Genomic DNA, 20,072 nt, shown 5'->3' with positions numbered 1-20,072 from the left:
CGAGTATATAAAAAGTTATGGGTGTGCATGATTAGCCGTAAGAATTAGCAAATATGTATTCAAGTACATATATATATATATATATATAGAGAACTATATACATATATATATATAGTTGCATGTATATAAATATATATATAAATAGTTTATAATAAATTATTAACTGGGTTATTAAATCAATGCAATAATAAAGCTGAACCGCATATAGAATAGAAATTAAATCGCATGATGGATCTGTATATAGATTTTTTTTTCTGTTCATTTGTTTTTGGGCTCTCAAACGGGACTATTTGTACTACATAAAGATAGATAGATATATAGAGCAAGATATACAGAGAGACAGAGAGAGGGAGAGAGACAGAGCGAGAGAGAGAGATAGATAGAGATAGAGCGAGCTGGCTATTGATGTACATGTTGTTGTTGTAGTAGTAGCTGTTGTTGTGGCTTGTTTCCTGTTGCAGTTGTTGTTGTTCTTTTTTGGTTTTTTTGTTTTTCTTTTAAATTTTAATTTACTAATCATTGCTTTTTTTTTTTTTTTTTTTTTTTTTTTTTTTTTTTTTTTGGTGTTCATTGCTTTCAATATGTTAACTTTTCTTTTGTTATTTGTTTATAATAAAAACTATATACTTTTATATTATTTTATTTGTGGCGGCTATTGTCAAATTTCCGTTAACTTAATTATAATTGCGCATAAGAAATACAATTTACAAAGAAATCATAATCAGGATTATAATGATAATCATAATATACCCAATTGTTGCGCTTGTCTCTGTGAGTGTGTGCGTGTGTGTGTGTGTCTCTCTGTACGTGTGTGGGTGTGTGTGTGTGTGCTGTGGCCTAATTGAAAATATATGACGTTCGGTTTTGCGCGGCTTTTGCACTTGTCATTGATTAATGCCTGGGTATTGTTAATTAATTAATTAATTGCCTTTGCTCTGTGTTCCTTCTTGTTGTCAAATATAAACATATATACATATATATCTATGTGCGTGTATATATATATATATATATATATATATATGTATAAGTATATATGTATATTTTGTATATATTAAGTATTAAGTTCAATCCATTTTGTTTTTTTTTTTTTTTTTTTTGTGGTTTCTTCATTTCTGTATATCAACAATGCTTACGTTTTACTGTTATATTCAATATTTTTTCATTCAATTTTTATTTTTTTTATAAATTACTCGAAGGCTGCGTTCGTTTTCTTTTTTTTTTTTTTTTTCTTCTTTCTTTTATTTTTCGTTTGCTTGCGTGATTGTTATTTTCATTAAGTATATAATTATTATATATATGTGTATATTTTATTTTTATGCAATGATTTTTTGTTGTTTACTAATAATTTGTGTATGCTCAAAATATGATTTACGTTACGTTTTTTCTTTTAATATTTATTGTTGTTTATTTTATAGTTTTTATTGCTATGAACTGCGTTCTACTTACGCCACGATTTAGACTTTAGCCATATTTTGTATATATTTAAACATACATACATATATATGCAAATACATATATATATGTGTGTGTGCTTTGAATTTCTCTATTCGTTTCATTATATATATCAAAAAATTATTATCATTTTGAATATTAATCGACGCGCGAAATCGAGCAAAAAAAAATATATATATATATTTAGTTCTTAAGTTATTTTTTTTTTTTTTTTTTTTTTTTTTTGCAAGAGCGACTCTGATCTTTGATTGCTTGAAAGAGTTCATATATAGTTGTATCTTTGAACTATATATGTATATATATATATATATTATATATATATGCTGTGTGGGAGTTTTGTAAGATTTGTAAACAAAAACCAGAAGCGCTTCCATTGAGTTTTTTGTTTTTGGATTTTTTCTTTTTTGTCTCAAAAACTTGTAGCATTTTGAAAGTATTTTAATTTTTGATGTTACAGTTGTATTTGTTGCGCGTTTCTATATTATGTTGATTTGTTGTTAATTTGTTGGATTATTATTATTTTTTTTTTTTTTAACCACCACCTAAACTTAACGCCTGAACTATACGTGGATCAGCTTTACTACCCTCACGAAATTCTTCTAATGTTAATTTGCCATCATGATTCTTATCCATTTGATCAAATATCTTATCCACTCGTTTCTGCGGCGTGTTCTCATCCTCCGACTGCGGCTGTTGACCCTATTGAAGTAATAATAATAATGACAGTAATACCATTGAGATAGCATAATTATTGCTTCGATCGGATATCTACATATATCTCTATGTGTGTGTGTGTGTGTGTCTGTCAGATATCTATCTATGTGTATGTGTATGTGTGTGTATATATAAATGTCGTATTTACCACCATCTGATATATTGCGTCCACAATGTTGTACATTTCCTCGCGGGTTATGTAGCCATCGTTGTCGACGTCGTACAGACGGAACGCCCCTGCATGATTGGGGGAAAGAAGAGAGAAGAAAAGAGCAAATGGAATATGCCAATTGACGTTAATTGGTAACGTCGGCCATTGACAATGATTGGTCTCTCATTATTTGATGGCTGCACGGCATGGCAGCATGAAAACTTACATTGCAATTTCTCGTCCAGGTTGCCCTTCGATGTGACGGATAAGGCGCGTATGAACTCCTCGAACTCGATGGACCCATCCTGCGGAGCACAAGCAAAACAACAGAAAAGAAGAAGCAAAACCGAAAGGAGAGACAGAGACAGAGAGAGAGAGAGAGAGAGAGAAAAGCGACAGCAGAGCAAATCAGTGCAGACCCCAGACAGCTAACAAGTTAAGGGCGCCAACGTCGACGACATCGAAGACGACGTCGACGACGCCAACGGCAATGCCATTGCCCTATCCACCATCTTAGCCACCGCCACCGCCATCGCCACCGCCATCGCCATCGCCATCGCCATCAGCACCGCCACCGCCACCACGTCTGCACCACAAGTCATAAATAAAATGAACGCTCCTTTATGAGTCCCTAGTGGGGTTTGGCCATAACCAAAACGTTGCATGAGATATTCGAGTTGAGTGCTACTTGGTTAGTAAATAACAACTGGCACTCTCTCTCTCTCCCTCTCTCTCTCTCTCTCTCCCTCCCTCTCTCTTTCTCTCTCTCTCTCATTCTTTCACTGTCTGCTTCAGATCCAATCTAAGCTAACTGAGCTCAGCATCTCAAGCAGTTTGTATTCCATTTCCCAATAGATTCATATTGTTCTCCATCAGCTTTATTGGGAACTCATTTTACGAACTTTAAAGCTGTAGACTAGCAACTTTTATATTTGAAGTTTTCTCCACTTTGCCATATTCATTTCTAATTAATTTTTAGCCCTTATTTAAGCCAAAGTCTTGATTATATTTCTATAACATGCTCCAAAAGCTCTTTTAAAATCTATTTTACATTCATTTCAAAAATCACTTTTATACCCCATTCTAAAATCCCTTACAAAATCTTTGCTTTATCTTTTCAAAGATTCGTTCGAAAATCTCTTACAAAAATCTCTTTTTATATCTCTTTTAATATCTGTTCTCTTCTAATAATTTCTTCAAAATAATTTCTAAAGTCTCTTTTGAAATTCGTTATAAAATCTCTTCTAAAATATTTTCTAATCGTCTTCAAAAATCTCTTCCAAAATATTCTTTAGCAAAACTGTTAGAAATCTGTTCTCTGTAATCTCTTCTAAAATCTACTTTTGAACCCCTTTTAAAATCGTTGAAAGTAAATCTTGTCACTTCATCACTTTTAAAAGTTATTCTAAAATTTCATTAAAAGTCTCTTTCCAAAAATGTTTCAAAACCCCCTTTGAAAGTCTGTCAAAGTCTCTTCTAGAAATTCTCTTTAAAATTCTTCGCTATTAAATTTCTTCAAAAATATTTTCTTGTCGGTTTCAAGGATATCCTTCAAAATATTGTCTTCTAAAATTTTTTTTAATCTGTTCTATAACCTCTTCCAAAATCTCTTTTAACAATGTTCGCTTCTTTTCTAAAATTACTTTTAATATCTGAACGAAAACTACTTTGAGAATCTGTTCGAAAATCCTGTTAAAATTTTAATCGGAACCCAAAACGAATTATCCTTTGTCTATAATCAAATATTTCCAATAGATAATCTTCAGCTAATTGATTTTCACACTAAGCACTCGCATATCCAGTTACAGGGTATACAAGCGCCCATAGGCCCTAGCCGGCGTGGCGCACTCTATTAGGCCATTTTTGGCTAATTGGCCTAAATCGTCAACTTTTGCGCTCCAGTTGCGTACAAATTCATCATTGTCAAAGCGCCCGGCTGGCTTTCATGATGGGGCTGGTGGGTTGCTTGGAGTAGGATCTGAAGGTTGGGTGCTGCTTGGGTGGTTGCTGGCTGTGAGTGGTTGGGTTTGGCATTGGGTAAGGGCATGGGCATGGGATGGTTGTGGAAACGAGCTGCAAGGACATGAGCTGAATGGCCTTAATACTCACATTGTTCTCATCGAAGACACGAAACACAAGCGAAGCAAATTTACTGGGATCGCCTTGTGGGAAAAATTGTTTGTAGATTTTGATAAAACCCTGGCAGAAAGATGAGAAACAATTAGGATGTTGCGGGCGTGGCTTAATAAGTCGTATGTGTGTGTGTGTGTGTGTGTGTGTGAATGTGTGAGTGATTCAAGTTGTGTTTTCCAATGAGGCGCACATTAATACATTTTAATATGAACAGCAGTCAACAGCAGCAGTCAACAGCAACAACGACAACAACAACAGCAGCAGCAACTGTTGCCGTCAACACATTGGAAATGGCCTGTCATTCATTTTGGCAACAGGATGTGCTGTGAGTTCTTCTTTGCCAAGGACGAATAGCTATAAGCTGCACTCAATGTTGTTGTTATTGCTATTGTTGTTGTAGTTGTTGTTATTGTTATTATTCCTGTTGCTGCTGCTGCTGCTGCTGTTGCTGCTGCTGGATCGTTTGCTGTTTCAAGAAATTAGTGTTCACATATTGAGAAGATTAACTTAATTAACAGCATGACTTGAATGAATTGAATCAGCTTAAACATGTGCTTGCTCTCCATAAGCGTATGAGTGTCTCTGTGCATGTAAGTGCCTGTGTTTATGTGTATGTGTGTGTGTGTGTGTGTGTGCTTGAGTGTACTCATTGTCAGCTACATACTTGCTCTGTGAGTAAACCATTCGGACAGTCTTTTAGAAATCCTTTGTGCCTGTATTGATGCCGAATGTTTACAGTTAGCATTCATCATTTAATTACTTTTATCTCACATTTGCAGCACGGCATACTCACCATTGACGTATTTCTTTTTCAGTAACTGCAAAACAGAAAGAAAAGAAAAAAAACAGAAATTTATAATATCTATTAAAGTGAATGTGAAGATTTGAAAAAACATTTGGCCTTAAATAGAGAAAATTGAAAAGCAAATGCAAATGCTTTGCACATATGAAAAATATATATAAATAACTAAATGTATATGCAACTATATGAATGGAGGCGAAAGGAATGCAAGGCTTTTAATTAAATGTTTCATATGTGAGTATGATTCGTTGTGGGGACCCTCAAATACCCTTTGGATCAACTGCGATTCAAGTTAATTCGAGCTGAAGTCAAACTTTCTTTCAGTGAACAAATTTGAGATAAATAAATATATGTTGCTTATATGACCAAGTAATATTAAATATCTCTAATCCTGATCTATAAATATTATAGATAATTAAATACCCTTGATAGCTGAGATTCTTATTCGAGTTAAATTACAATTGCTTCCCCTGATGTCAAAACTTTCATTCAGTGCAATCCCAATTCACGTAAGGGAATATGATATAAACATATAGACCTACATACATATATAACTAGATAATTCTAAAGATTTAGCTTATATTTATCTATAAATATTCAAGCTGATAAACAGATGATAACTGCCAAATAAAATAAATATACATATTATATTTCATTTGCAGTATATCAAATTCTAATCTACTTCTTCTTCTTCTTCATCTACTCACATAACGACCCTGCATGAATAATCTCAGCTGCTATCTCGCTCTCACTCAGCAACAGCCACATACTACGTTCAGCAAACAGCTACCTCTGTCTCGCTCACTCACACAGAGTGAGCTTTAGACGATGTTAGCTGGAAATGAGAAGCGTGTAGCTGAAACACAAGCAAACTCTCTCGGATAATATTTTTACAAGAGCTCTAGGCAAGCTCACTAGCTCAGTCGAATAATATTTCTGCAGCTCAGCCTCACACTAATACTAAAACAACACTATAATACAATACTACTAATATAACATAAGCAAATACGACATGGAAATGCTCAGACCCGAGACACTGCTCATCTTCATAGAGAGGCGAGAATTTGATGGGCTCATGACAACTATGTATTCGATATATATGTATGTATATATTTGACATATATATATGTATGTATGTTTAGTTTTATGTTACGCTGCTCTGTTTGAAGAGTGAAGTAACTTTAAAGAGTATTTTTACTGAAATTTTAATCTGGGATCTGGCATCTCTGTTCAGAGATAGATGGCAGCCTTTACATTGTTAGTATTACTGCCTTCCATAAGAACTCTGCTTTCCTCCCACGAGCTCCTCTTGTCGCTCCGTTCATTTGTCTAACAGTCTTGGATCGAGTGCGGGTGTTTGACTGCCTCTACCTGACTCTCTATTTCTATAGCAGCTCTATAGGAAGAACTTAAGTAGCCCCCCAGCTTTCACTCAGCAACAACCGGAACAAAGTTCTGCAATAGCTATTGTTATCCCTCCCTCTCTCTCTCTCTCTCTCTCTCTTTCTCATTGCCTCTCTATCGGTAGAAAGGAAAGTAAACTGTAGCTAAGCCCACCTTAATAAATTGAGACAAATATCTGAACTAAATCAAGCTCTACTGACTTTTCTTCGAGTTTCCTCATGTAACTAACCTATCTCTAGAGCGAACGAGCTAAATGAAAATAGTAGTACTCTGTTAACTGACTCTTGGGACAAATTCCACATTCACCGAGAAGTTGTCCGACTTCATTTTGATTATAATGAATCCCAAAATAAATAAGTAAACGCACCCTTGCCACCTTCCCCCCGTTTCGGATTTGTGGGCTTTTTTAAAGACTTCGTTCGGGCCATAAACAATTTACAGTAAGCCACATGTGATGGCCATGGTTTGGGCCCTTATACCAATGGGCTCTGGCCGGAGTGCTTCTGCACGCGTTTGTACTTACATACATACATTTTTCTCATTGTCTTGCGGCCCCGCCCAAAAAAAAAGCAAACACATTTTTTCCCTCTATGCATAACGATTTCCATATACGGCTTGGGCTCGCTTCTTTTTTTTTTTCCTTATTCCTTATTATTATTATTATTATTTTTGGTCATGGCTGGCATTGGCATGGCCTAATGGCCGTTTACGAAACGTTTAAGCTACGGTCTCCCGATCCCTGGCCGTACACCGGGCACCGGCCTGGCTCCCACTGTGACCGTTATGGGCGTGTGAATGGCGCACATGTTACACCGCACCCGCCCACCGCCCACCGGCCCGGCCGGGTGAGTGAGCAATTGGTGGGGCAAATGAGGGATCTTGCGGCAAACAAAGTTTAAGACCAAAACATAAATTCACGCAAAATTACACACACGGAATTGCTGCTAAGCTCCCAGCCAATGGCCACCGCTCAGCTCCCATGGGACAACAGCAGCAGCCGGAGCAGCCGGGGCACCCGACCCAATCCAATCCGAGCCCCCAAATATCGCGCATTAAGTGAGCTGCCTGACCGAATCGAAAACTGACTTTGGTAATTTTTCATGCGAACGTGGCTCATCTCTAATGCCGCGTCTCAGACGAAGTCCAAGCGCGATGACCAGCCGAGGTCGCAGCTCATTGCGATTTCAATTATAATTCAGCTGCTCGTTCTTTTATCTTTGCCAATATCTTGTTGTTCAAATATTCATTAAAATCTGCCATTTGATCATCCGTTGTCCTTGGCAATTCCATCATCAAGTCCGACGTCATCAGGGGAGACTCTGACGACTCTGCATGAGTTGACTCTGTCAAAGCATGAGTCAATGGCAATTGGACAAAAGTGCAAACGCAAAAAAAAATATTGAAGAGGACCCAGAAAAGCCCACACACAATGTTTTTCGTATGAGAAAATAATAAATAAAAAAACAGTCAAGTCTCGATAATCCGCTAAATCGAAAATCGCGGTAAATCAAAAAAATTCGATCGCCTTGAAAAATATTCGCTCTCGATAATCTTAATTTCTGCGTAAATAAATAACATCTGATCTCCTTGCTATTTCGAATTATCGGAGCTCTACTGTATATAAAGACTTTGATTGAAAATTTATCATTGACATTTAGCTGAAAGTGATACTAATGAAGTTTTGTTTACGATTCAAAGAAATACATAGGTTCGGTAATAAGCTTCCAGATTCATATATGTATCTATTTGATATGTAAGGCTATATTGATATAGAAATGACCAAGAACTGATAAATATGATATATATTATATAAGAAAAAATGTTTAGTTTAAAGTTTAAAAGTTAACATATTTAAGCCAATATGGAATATGGATGAAAGTTGTTCAGAAGTGATGAAAGTGTCTTATAGAACAAGACCCAGAAAAGAGGTCCAACAACAAGCTTCCAGATGTTATTGCCCTCATCAAAACGCATCTAATAAAATGAGTCATGGAATGAGTCATGGAATGAGTCATAGAATGAGTCATGGAATGAGTCCAAATGCAGCTTGATGTTTTAAGCTCTGCAGCCAAGCAGAAGCATACAAATTAATATTGGTATAGCTTTAAAACAAAATGTAAAATATTCTAAAATCGTAAAGGGTTTATTTCATAGCGATTTCTCTTATTGGGTCACTCTCAACATGAAAATGCAGATTTTGCTTTATTACAGTTGGTGCTACACAGGATCACAGAAAACACCTTTATTTGTATGAGTGGGGCTGTCGTTCATAGGTTTTTCCTAACGTCTAATGAGTCAACATATCGAAGCTAGAGACCAGAGCAGCGATCCATCGGTACAAAATCTTTGTATACATTAACTTTATATACAAAACAAATTTGAAGTCTACAGGTCTAAAAATGTTCAAATTTGGCTGAAAAAACAAAGCCGATTTTTCAATTATTCTCGATAATAAAGTTATCGGACGAGTTATCGAAAAAATATGATAAACTTGTACTGCCTACGGATAACACGAGTATGCATGCCAGCTCTCTAGCACTTATATCTTCTGAGTTTCTATTGCTCATACGGATGGACAGACGGACAGGGCTATATCGACTCAGCTCGTCGTACTGATCAAGAATATATATACTTTATGGGGTCTGCGATGATTCCTTCTGCCCGTTACATACTTTTCACAAAACCATTATACCCTGATTTCACATTTTCAATGGGTTCAGGGTATAAATATGTGCCATAATATATACCTACATGTTTAACATATATCATTAATATTCTTAATTTATAATCATACTATTATTGTCCGTCACGATTTGTGGCACTCGAATGCAGATTCAAATGCTCGAATCTTTCAATTAGCCAAGTCGCCCGAGCCGTGCAGTCCGGCTCGCGCGTCTGCCAAACACGCCAACAAAAGAACTCACGGACTTCGTCAACTCAATAAAATCAACAATTGGCGAAGCTGATACTGAATTGATTGGTAATCGATAGAGTGAGGGCGAGAGTGGTTGGCTGAGGGTGGTTGAGGGTGGTTGAGAGCGTGTTGTCACAAAGCCACCAGCAACTCGTTCACAATGTTATCCCAGCGGCAAACGGCGGGCTTTGTGTCCGCTTCTATTGCTTCTATTATTGACGTGTGGCATGTACAAATATATACAGCGCCGTTTACCGAAGCAATGTGTGGATTGTAAATAATGCGCATATTGCTCATACGACTTGTTGCCACTGAGCCACACATCGAGCCATCGAGCCATCGAGCCACTCGCTGTCAGTCGATAACGTCGCACAACTGTCACAGGCAAATGACTGCCATACATTTTCATTTCATTGTATGCTGCTGTAGCCCGGCTTCTCTTTAAAGAGCACCGGGATGAGCATGAATTGGCCAGGCACCAAATATGGCACACTGACTCATATAAGCTGATGCACACTTGCAATAGTAATCCGATGTAATGCAAGATAAGCACTTGTTCACCTGTCATTCGGTGATTTAATGCCGTGTGATTAAGTTTGCTTTCAATCGGTTTATAGTTTGCACTGAAAATCGTTTTCGATGAGGCTTAATGCATATATACATTGACATATACATATACATATATTTGTGAAGTCATTTAAGTGACAAATACCATGAAATGTTTGTATAGGTGACGAGAGCGGAAGCATTGCGCTCATTAATTGAAAATGCAAGCAAATCAGAATCGAATCAGCTGGACTGGACAGTCAGAGATCCCTTTTGTTAGCACAATATTATATATTTATATTTACATAATATGCTGACTCTTATTGGTTATGTTCCAATGTCTTTATTAGAATAAACACTAAATAAATTATCTGCTCAAAGATAAATGCAAATAAATAAAGCAAGGCCAGCCGTAAGACCAGACATGTAAAATAGATAGATTAAGTGCTAAATATATTCTACTACAAAAAAAAATAATAATAATAATAATAATAAAATAAAAATAAAAATAAATAAAAAAATTAAATAAAATAAACAAAAATAAAATAAAAAAACACTTTAAAATGCTCTAAATGCACTCTTATATTAATATAGCATATTTTTGCTCTATAATCTCTCTTGAGCCTGATTAATAATCACATATTTAGATTAAATTATATCACTCATTTGAACACCAGAACTTCTCCTTGCTCTGTAATCTCCATTGAGTCCTATTAATAATCAGAGACTAGATTATCTACTAATTATAACTAGTATTGGGAATACCTTAATTACTAGTTAGGGGAAAGGCTTTCGAACTGACGTATGCTTAGCCTTCTAATGGGTCTGGAATATGATAGTTTTCCGGCAAGCCTGTCGGCGTGGGCCTTAAGCCGATCGTTCCAGGTTGAGGTCTCTGTGCAGACATGAATATCGAACAAACCAGGGGCTGCCAGTCTTGTTTTGCACTACCTCAATCTTGTGGCGGCTGAAAAGCGCTTTAAAATTCTAAAATTGTCTGGAATATGCTTTCGAGGCATTCTTTAAGATGTGGTTATGGCTATGCCCTACAGTATTGCTGGAAAATAATGTAGGGCTTAGAATTATTAATCTGAATCGATTTTTCGCCCTCTTTTTTGGTGTGCAAAATGTCCGCACACTTAAAATCCGAGCTAAAAAATGCACCAACTGAAACGGAAATTTGAGCTCTAATATTTGATTTTAGTTCGAGAGATAATACTATATGCAGTCGAGTCCCGATAATTCGAAATGGCAAGGGGACTAGTTTTTTTTTTTTTTTTTTTTTCGTTTTACACAGAAATTTAAATTATCTAGAACACTTTTTTTTTAAGGGGATCAATTTTTTTTTATTTTTTTATTATTCTTGCTATTTTCTATATAGCTATAATAATTTGTGTCTCAAAGAAGATCAATTTGTTGGCATACCATTAAAAATCTGGGTAGCCCTGGTTGCCAAATGGAGTGAGATATGCACAAATTAATTTTTTTTTTTTTTTTTTTCGAAATAATTTTAAAATATTTGCGATAATGATACAAAGTTCTGTTTTATTTGATTTTATAAAGAATAAAACGAAAAACTATAGGACAAAGATTTAATACTAATAATAATAAGACTGACTATATAGAAAATCTTGACCATTAATGGCTAGCGGGAAGAGAGTATAGATTGTAGATTAGAGTATATATTGTATATTGAAAGATTCACAAGGACGAATGGTAAAATGCGTGCAAGGACCAAGGATGATGGGCTGAGAAATTCGACCAAACGAAAAAAAGGAAGCCAAACGCAGAACTTGCAAATATGCAAAGGAAATTCCATCGACTTATCTTTTTCTCTCTTTTTATGCGGCTCTTCGCATCTCTGTCACGTTTTGTTTGTCCCTTCTGCTTTTTTACATGCCGGCTGAACCCATTGTCTAATGCAATGCCACGTTCGGCTCGCAAAGTGATGATTCAATAATAGAATGCCAAATTGAGTCTGAAATGCCTACAGCAGAGTCCCTCCCACCCCCGACATATGTACGATTGATACTAAACTGCTTTGCCATGAGAAATTAAATGAATCGACTTGGTGAATGTACTGAATACATTTGCTTTGCTGAGTGCTTTGTGGCCAGCTATCCAGCGGAGTCAGCTGGCAAGTGCAGTTCGATTGATCATACAGTTACGACTGATTTAGTGCTAATTGCTTGAATTCTATAGATATGATCAGGCTTTTAACTAGACCTGAGTCTCTTCTAGGCCAGTCAGTAATGCTGACACATCAGCTGAAGGTGGCTTGTCCGTTTAAATTGAATTTTAATTCGATTCATTAGATTTGCTTTGGAGCTTAAAATACTTAAGATATATGTATATATCTATAGGTATTTTTATTTCAGGGTATAATGAGTTAAATAGAGTTAATAGTTAAAATTCTACAACATACAAAGTAAGGGCGTGACAGACCCCATAATGTCTATATATTCTTGATAAGCGAGAGCTGAGTTGATTTATCATCCATCTTAATTATATCTCGATCAGCCTTAGAGCTAGGATGTCCAAATGTTTCATATACATAGATTCATGATATCTAAGATAAGTCATATAATATTATATTTGATGTTTATATATTATTTTATATTTCCTTCCTTTATACAAATTATATGCAAATTTGGCATAGAAAATGAGAAGAAAACTTCGTTATTTCATCAAAAAAAAATAAAAATACTAAAAAATTGCTCAATTTACAAAAGTACAGAGTAATAATCGAATAAAAAACTGTGTAAAATTTAAAACTTGTAAATTCAACACTGAAGAAAATTTATTAAAAAAAATGGTTAGACAATTTGGATTTGATGAACTTTTCAGTCAAGTGAAAAATTTTGAGTAACCTTTTCTCTGTATTTTCGGTATTTTTTTACAAAATCCAACTAAAGTCGGCAATCGAGGCTATCTACATTCTGACTGATAGATATAGTTTTTGGATTTTATTTACAGCGATGAAACAACATTTTGTGGCATAATTGAAATAACTGGATTGTCTGACTAGCTGCAGGCCTGCAGTTTGCAGTTTGCAGTTTGCATTTTGCATTTTGCATTTTGCATTAGCATATGCCGTTGCCCGTACCGAACAGAATAGAACCAAACCGAACCGTACAACGCCAACACCCAAACAGCCGCATGTTGCACACTTGATGGGGCATTGGAAATTCCATTGCAATTGTCGCTGGCATTCAGATGGAACCGCGCCCCATGCACAGCAGCGAGCTGTGGAGCCGCATTTCTGATTGCCATGCTCCATGCTCCACACACACACTCACACCCACATACACCCACATACACTGCAGCTGCACTCCTGGGAATGTATCATGTAGCCGTTGCACGGATGTATGAGTTACGGCTATGGCTACGGCTACGGCTATGGCTATGGCTACGGCTACGGCTACGGCTATGGCTACGGCTACATGAAATATTTGTGTAATCGCTGCCATCAATATGTGTGTTTACAGCGCGATTTTAATTGCATTTTGTCTGTGCGAAGACTCGCAGCATTTCCGATACGCTTTTTTTTTCCTTTATTCCCATTCGATTCCCATTTTTGTTTTCGCAATTTTATTTTACTTGTGTATGTCGTTACACAATATTGGCAGGCGGAAAATGAAAATGAAACGAACAAGAGTGCTCTGAATGGGAGTGCACGCCTAAGAGATACCCTGAACTACGCGAAGAGTTGATATTGCAATCATTCGTAAGGTTCTTTTATAATATTTACTACAAATGACTCATGCGCACACACGTATATACATAGGCAGTTTCTCTGTTTACTGCACCATCGTTACTACGGCTTTACTAAGGGAACTAAATTATTAGATACCTTTTCAACTTTTCATCTTCATCATCAACCAAATGAGTTTAACAAAGTCAAAAACAGTTTATTAAATAAATTTAAATTGCGCTTAATATGAACTGAAATTATGGATTTTTAGCTATAGCTTCTTACCGGGATGAGTTACGAAACAAAAAGGTAAGCTCATACTCCGTATGGTAGTATGTAACGAATGATGAAACTGACGGACGGATAGACCAGAAGTTAGGAGTGAGAACGGGTAAAAGAACTAACGTAAGAAAGAGACGGACGGACGGGCAGAAGAACAGACGGAACGACGGCTAAAGGAACAGACGGACGGACGAGCGTACAAACAGAGGGACGGGCGGGAAAAATAATAGACGGACGGACGATCAGACGGACTGAAAAAATAACAGACGGACGGACGAGCAGACGAACAGACGGACCAACAGGCAAAAGAAGAGAGGGACAGATAAGCAAACGAACAGACTGACGGACAAATGTACGAAGAGACGGACGGACGGACAAAAGAACAGACGGACGGATGATCAGACGAACAGGCGGATGGACAGGCAAAAGAACAGACGGACGGACGAGCGTTCACATTGACGTACGGACAAGTGAACGAAGAGACGGGCAAACTTGCACACAGACGTAACTACACCGCCTCAGCACGTAGTCCTGATCAAGAATAAACACACATAATAGCACCAACCCTGCTTTCCTCTGCCTGTTACATACATTTTCACAAACTCAATATACCCCGAGCTTCCACTATCAATGGGCATGGCGCACAAAAAACCCAAACGGTTGAGTAAACACTTTAAGTCATGCGTAAGCTACAGACAAACAGAATTGCAACTGAAGTCGACTCGAGTGCATCAGAGTATTTATTAAGCAAAGATGCGTGAAAGAGACAGCAATTGAAGCTATGAAATGACAGCTGCACAGGTGTGCAACGGAGCCCAATTGAGATTTGAGCTGAAGCCAATTTGGCATTGGCAATCATATGGCTAATGCCGAATGTTGACGTCGAACTAATGACCATGTTGTTGTCTTATGGCCAATAGCTGTTGTTGTCGCAGTCATACACGGCCTATCGCTCTCTCTCTCTAGCTCACTCGCTGCCTGTAGGTCTCTGCATTCATTCTCTCTCTCTCTTAGTCAGTCAGTTTATTTGCTCAACAATTTTAAAATCAATTAAATGTACTAATTCGCCAGCCTGTATAACATGGCCTAAGGCAAACACCTGTGGACCATGACAAACACACACAAACACACACACACACATACACATACACTATAACTGTAACTTTAACACACACAGTCCACATTCGTTAGCCCATTTATTTATAGTAAATTGCGGCCATAGATGACCCCCAACGATGAGCTCCCGTTCGCCTATTCAATTGTTGAGCTATCCTAGCCCTTTCCTGACTCTGGCCCTGACCCTGGGTGTGGCCCATAGCCGTAGCCGTGGCCCTGCCCGGCCTAGAGCCTACCGTAATTTGTATCTATTTTATACAGAGACACAGTTTTGGGATTTGCACTTTATTGCTACGGTCATTTCGATTTTCGAAACCCATCCGAAACTAATCAAATTTCTAGCTATTTATTTATTCATTCGTACGCCGTGCGCTGCACAGTGGGTGCAAAACCCACAGAAATGCACATAAATCTTTATGTGACTACACACAGAGAGAGAGAGAGAGAGAGAGAGAGACACACACAGACAACGAATTTTCTTTAATGTAATTCCCCAATTGATTGCCCAGCCCAGCAGCTCAATGAACAGCATCAGAGCCGTTGAGCCGGAGCCCAGGTGCTGAGCGGGGGCAACAAATTTAGCATATTGCTCATACGACCCGTTGTATCCGCTCATAAATTGAATTCCAGTTTATTTGTTTGGCGAATAAATAAAAGTCGAATTCGTTGTGGCTGCTGCTATCAGCTGCAGACAGCAGTTCCAAGTGTTTCAAATGCCAGCTGAGGACTGAAATATCTGAAATAAATATATATATATATATGTATATGCATATGTATGAAATTTACAGTTAATTGCATTTGAGCTAACTAAGGCTCTGGCCCGAATCATGCGGCTTCACTTGAAACTTTCCTAAACAGAGCAACGGACAGCTTATTGAATTGCATAGCAAAGCGTAAAATAAATTTCATCAAAATGTTTTCTCCAACAGTGCGGAGGGGAATGGGAGTGGCTGATGCTGATGCTGATGCTGATTCTTGTCGAGCACCGCCCAGGAGGCGCAAGACAAATTGCTTGGACCAGGACATTAAGAACTGGCAACTTGGCAGCAATCTGTCAACACTTTCGAGGGCGCCCGCCAGGTGCACCGAATGCCCTTCAGCTACGTAATTATTTATATTCCCACCACCCGACTGCCGCACCGCACCGCACCGCCCTGCCCTGCCCTGCCCCGGCCAGCCCCTCGACCGCAAAAACGGCAGCAGCGGAGCACAAAATGCGAAAATACTTTAAAAAGCAATTAGTCAACAAAGTTTGTAGGCCCAAACCGGGTGACTTGCATTTTTAAGCAGCCCGCAAAGAGCACGAATAAACCAGCTGAAGAAAACGAGAAAAAGAGAATTACAAAAATACTCAACAGCAAAATATGACCAGCAGAATCTAATTAAAATAATGATAGAGAAACAACAAAACAAAAGCTGCCCGACTACAAAGAACCAGCAATGCCTGCTGAAGGTGCTTCAGCTTAGTGGTCCAAAGCTCTGTGTAATTAGAGCAGTACGGACATATTGCAAATAGCTGTAATGTGCTCTTAAACGAAACTATATTTCTGCTATGGTATTATTTCTATACAACATAATTTTAATACATGTATATATATTTATTCTAAAACTTTTTAAATAACAAGAAAATTTAAACAAAAAAAAAAAACAAAAATTTAAATACTTGATGAGCTCTGCCACGCGTCCTTCTGCCTGTTACATACAATAAAAAATAAAATAAAAAATTCATAAAGCAATTTTCAATATTCATGCTTAAAATCAAAAACAAAAAAAAATGATTTTAGTCCCACAAAAAATATTTAAAGTCCTTTTTTTTTTTTTTTTTTTTTTTTTTTAGTTTAGTTTAGTTTTAGAATTAATAAATTCAACAAATGGAATAAATAAAAAATAAATAAATAATAAATAAAATTTAACACAGAATTAACTAAATATTTAAAAGCTGCCAAGAAAATTAAAAACAAACCATCGTAAATTATAAAGAAAAAAAACACACAGCTATACAAAAAGAAAATTTAAAATTAAAAAAATGAAAGCAATAAAATAATTTTAAAAATTTTAAATATTTAAAAATAAAATTGTTTTTATTTAATATTTTATTCATATTTAATATATTTTTTTTTAATTATATTGTAAAATAGAAAGAATATAAATAAATCTATTAAATTTATATGCTTTAAATTTTTCATAAAATGTAAATATTCTATTTAACAAATCATTTGTAAGAATTCGAAATTCAATGCTCACAAATTCAATACTTTAATTTTTTGATTTATTTTAAAATATTTAAATGAATTTATTTTTTAAATTAATTTTTTTATTAATATTACTTTTTTTTATTTAAATTTTAAATTAGTTTTGATTTTAAAAAGTTGGCATCTATTAAAAAAAAACTATACGAAATTATCTGTGGAAATTTAAATAATAATAATATTTATATTCCCAACCGATTTTTATGTTTTTTTTAAACGAGTCCCGAATTCCACTAGAAGCCTGCCACATGTAGAGCTCAACAGTGACAGAAGAATTTAGAAAGAGACAGAGACAGCGAGAGAGCATAAGAGCGGGACAACAACATTGCTCATTAACATAATTAGTTGAGCTGAATTGGCATTATGCTCTTTGACAGCTGTTTAGATATTCGTGAAAGTTGCAGCAAATTTGATGAAGTTGAGTTAGAGTGGGGAATGACAAGTGGACAGAGCGCAACTGTGCGCATTATTGTGGACTTTGGACTGAGTTAAATGAGAGATAAGTAATTGCTTAGACAGCTTAAGCTTATTAAATATTAATGACGCTCCGCTCTGCCACACTCTCCCTCTCCTCTCTTTCGCTTTCTCTATCTCTCTACGCGAGGCTCACTCAAGCCTAGAGGCTTTAACTAAATGGTTCAGCGTCTTTGAAGTGACAAAAGATTTGCGTATTGCTGAAATTATTTATAATACTCATTCGGGAAAGTGAATTGAGTATATTGGTTTTGTGCCATGTCTGTCTGTCAGGCTGTTCTTATGAATAGATGAGACGTGAAATCTCGTATATATCGTCGAATTAGAAAATGTCAAGATTTTTTCAATCCGCCCACTAGGGGCGTGGCTTTTGAGTTCGGGCCAAAATCTATAAGATATAGTGGATTAATATTTTATGGGGCTCCGGTATGGGCTGATATTGCCAATGTACATATAAATCAAATTCAGACTTTACAAAATAAAATACTAAAAATGATTTATAACCTACCGTGGTATTACTCCACTACGGAGTTACATTTGAAAGCAAAGGTAGAATTAGCATCAAGTAGAATAGAGAAGCTGCATTCTAACTTCATAAATAGATGTTCAGGTTCCATTTACCCACACATTAATAATATTATCTTACATACATAGTAGAAATAAGTTTAACTTAAGTTCTAGTTTTAAGTCAAGTAAAGTTATTTTTATGGGGTTTTTATATCAATTTTTCCCCATATGTATGTTAAACTCTAAAGAATCAATTTCCATATTATAAAAATATATATTTATATTTAAGTAGAAAAGGACAATGTGTCATGTTCTCTTAAATAAAAATAAAAAAATATGTTAAAGACAACACTTTTGTATGCAGTAAATTGATGAAAAATAAAGTGTCCCATATAAATAAATAAATAAATAAAATAAGATATCGTGGATAAATCTAAGCTCATTGTTGGCGTGACAAGTCGTAAACTAGATTTGAATGAGTATTCCACAGTCGGCAACACCCGACTGCAGCGCTCTAATTTGTTTCTGAATGGTTGTGGTAATCGCAATGAAAAACGCAATCAAATAACTATGCCAAGTACCAAATAAGATTATCATCGTATATTGCTGATGGTTATCTACTTACAGTATGTGTCAGTTGTTAAACGATCGATGGTATCCTGTTTCAATTTCGAGCTCTTTTTTCCCATGTTGTCGTTGTTGTTTTTCCTCTTACAGCTGCTCTTTCCGGTTCTGGTTGCTGCTGCTGCTGTTGTTGTTGTTGTTGTTGTTGTTGTTGCTCTTTAACTGACGGCGCTGTTACTGCTGAGGCTTCACCTTTTGGCAGCACTTGACTACTATTGCTTTTTAGTGCCGAACTTTTAAGTTTCACAACTTGTTTCTTCTTCGTTTTTTTAACTTTTCCTAAAGTTTTTTAATATGCTCTATAATATTTCGCTAGATAAAAAAAAAAAGGCACACACATAGACGCACACACACAAGCAACTATAACTATAACAAGCATTACAGCGGAATTGCACCATTTCACACAAACACTATTGATTCGACTTGAAATGATTTTGTTTTCCGTTTTCTTTTTTTTTTTTGTTCTTTTTCTTTTATTTTTTTTCGTGTTCTAATTTGTGCTATATTGTGCTTGGTCCGCTTGTCATGTGTTCCGTGTGCCGATAGTCAGGTGTTCAGATTAGAAGATAAGCCACGACTATATTGATAAGCTGGCAACTGCGCGCTTTAGCTGCCCTCGGCCCTCAAACGCACGTCTCTAATACATGTACTATAAATTTAATCGATTATCTAAATATAAGCAAAGAATTTGCTTAATATAAACATAGTTAATTAAGTTGGGCCTTTAAATATTGTTTGTACGTAAATAGCTCTATTCCGGGAAAAGCAGATTTCAGATTAACCACGATGCAATGATCCTATTATCCCAAATATGGAAAAGACCTTGTAATAAACGGATAGATTTTGAAAGACTGACCTGCCTCTAACGGTACACGTAAATTTGTTAATTAAATATACAAATTTTTACAAAAAAACTATAACTGACATATGACTCTCGCACTTTCTTTCTCTGTTGCTTTCTGTCTGCTCATTTTTTCTCTCCCTCCCTCACTTAGTATCTTTATAACTGT

General features: G+C 36.2%; 1 protein-coding gene across 4 annotated transcripts in view; it reads right to left on the bottom strand.

The window, feature by feature from the left end:
* Positions 1-1,888: 1,888 nt before the first annotated feature.
* Positions 1,889-20,072, bottom strand: part of LOC6583968 (frequenin-1) — a 28,997-nt gene continuing 10,813 nt past the window's right edge. For 2 of the 4 annotated variants that reach the window (XM_044007028.1, XM_002009592.4), the window contains 7 exons: positions 19,064-19,374; positions 5,244-5,268; positions 5,115-5,163; positions 4,427-4,516; positions 2,544-2,622; positions 2,315-2,403; positions 1,889-2,151 (listed from right to left, as the gene is read on the bottom strand). In XM_044007028.1, coding sequence (XP_043862963.1) covers positions 1,984-2,151; positions 2,315-2,403; positions 2,544-2,622; positions 4,427-4,516; positions 5,115-5,163; positions 5,244-5,268; positions 19,064-19,127 — 564 coding nt within the window. In that variant the 5' untranslated portion in view covers positions 19,128-19,374 and the 3' untranslated portion in view covers positions 1,889-1,983. The remainder of the gene's footprint in view (positions 2,152-2,314; positions 2,404-2,543; positions 2,623-4,426; positions 4,517-5,114; positions 5,164-5,243; positions 5,269-19,063; positions 19,375-20,072) is intronic. The other 2 variants (XM_044007032.1, XM_044007033.1) reach the window with 1 other exon arrangement.

The sequence above is a fragment of the Drosophila mojavensis genome, unplaced genomic scaffold, assembly GCF_018153725.1.
Source record: "Drosophila mojavensis isolate 15081-1352.22 unplaced genomic scaffold, ASM1815372v1 contig_136, whole genome shotgun sequence".
Lineage (NCBI taxonomy): Eukaryota > Metazoa > Arthropoda > Insecta > Diptera > Drosophilidae > Drosophila > Drosophila mojavensis.
The sequence above is the reverse complement of the archived record's forward strand: the minus strand, read 5'-3'. Positions and strand labels throughout refer to the sequence as shown.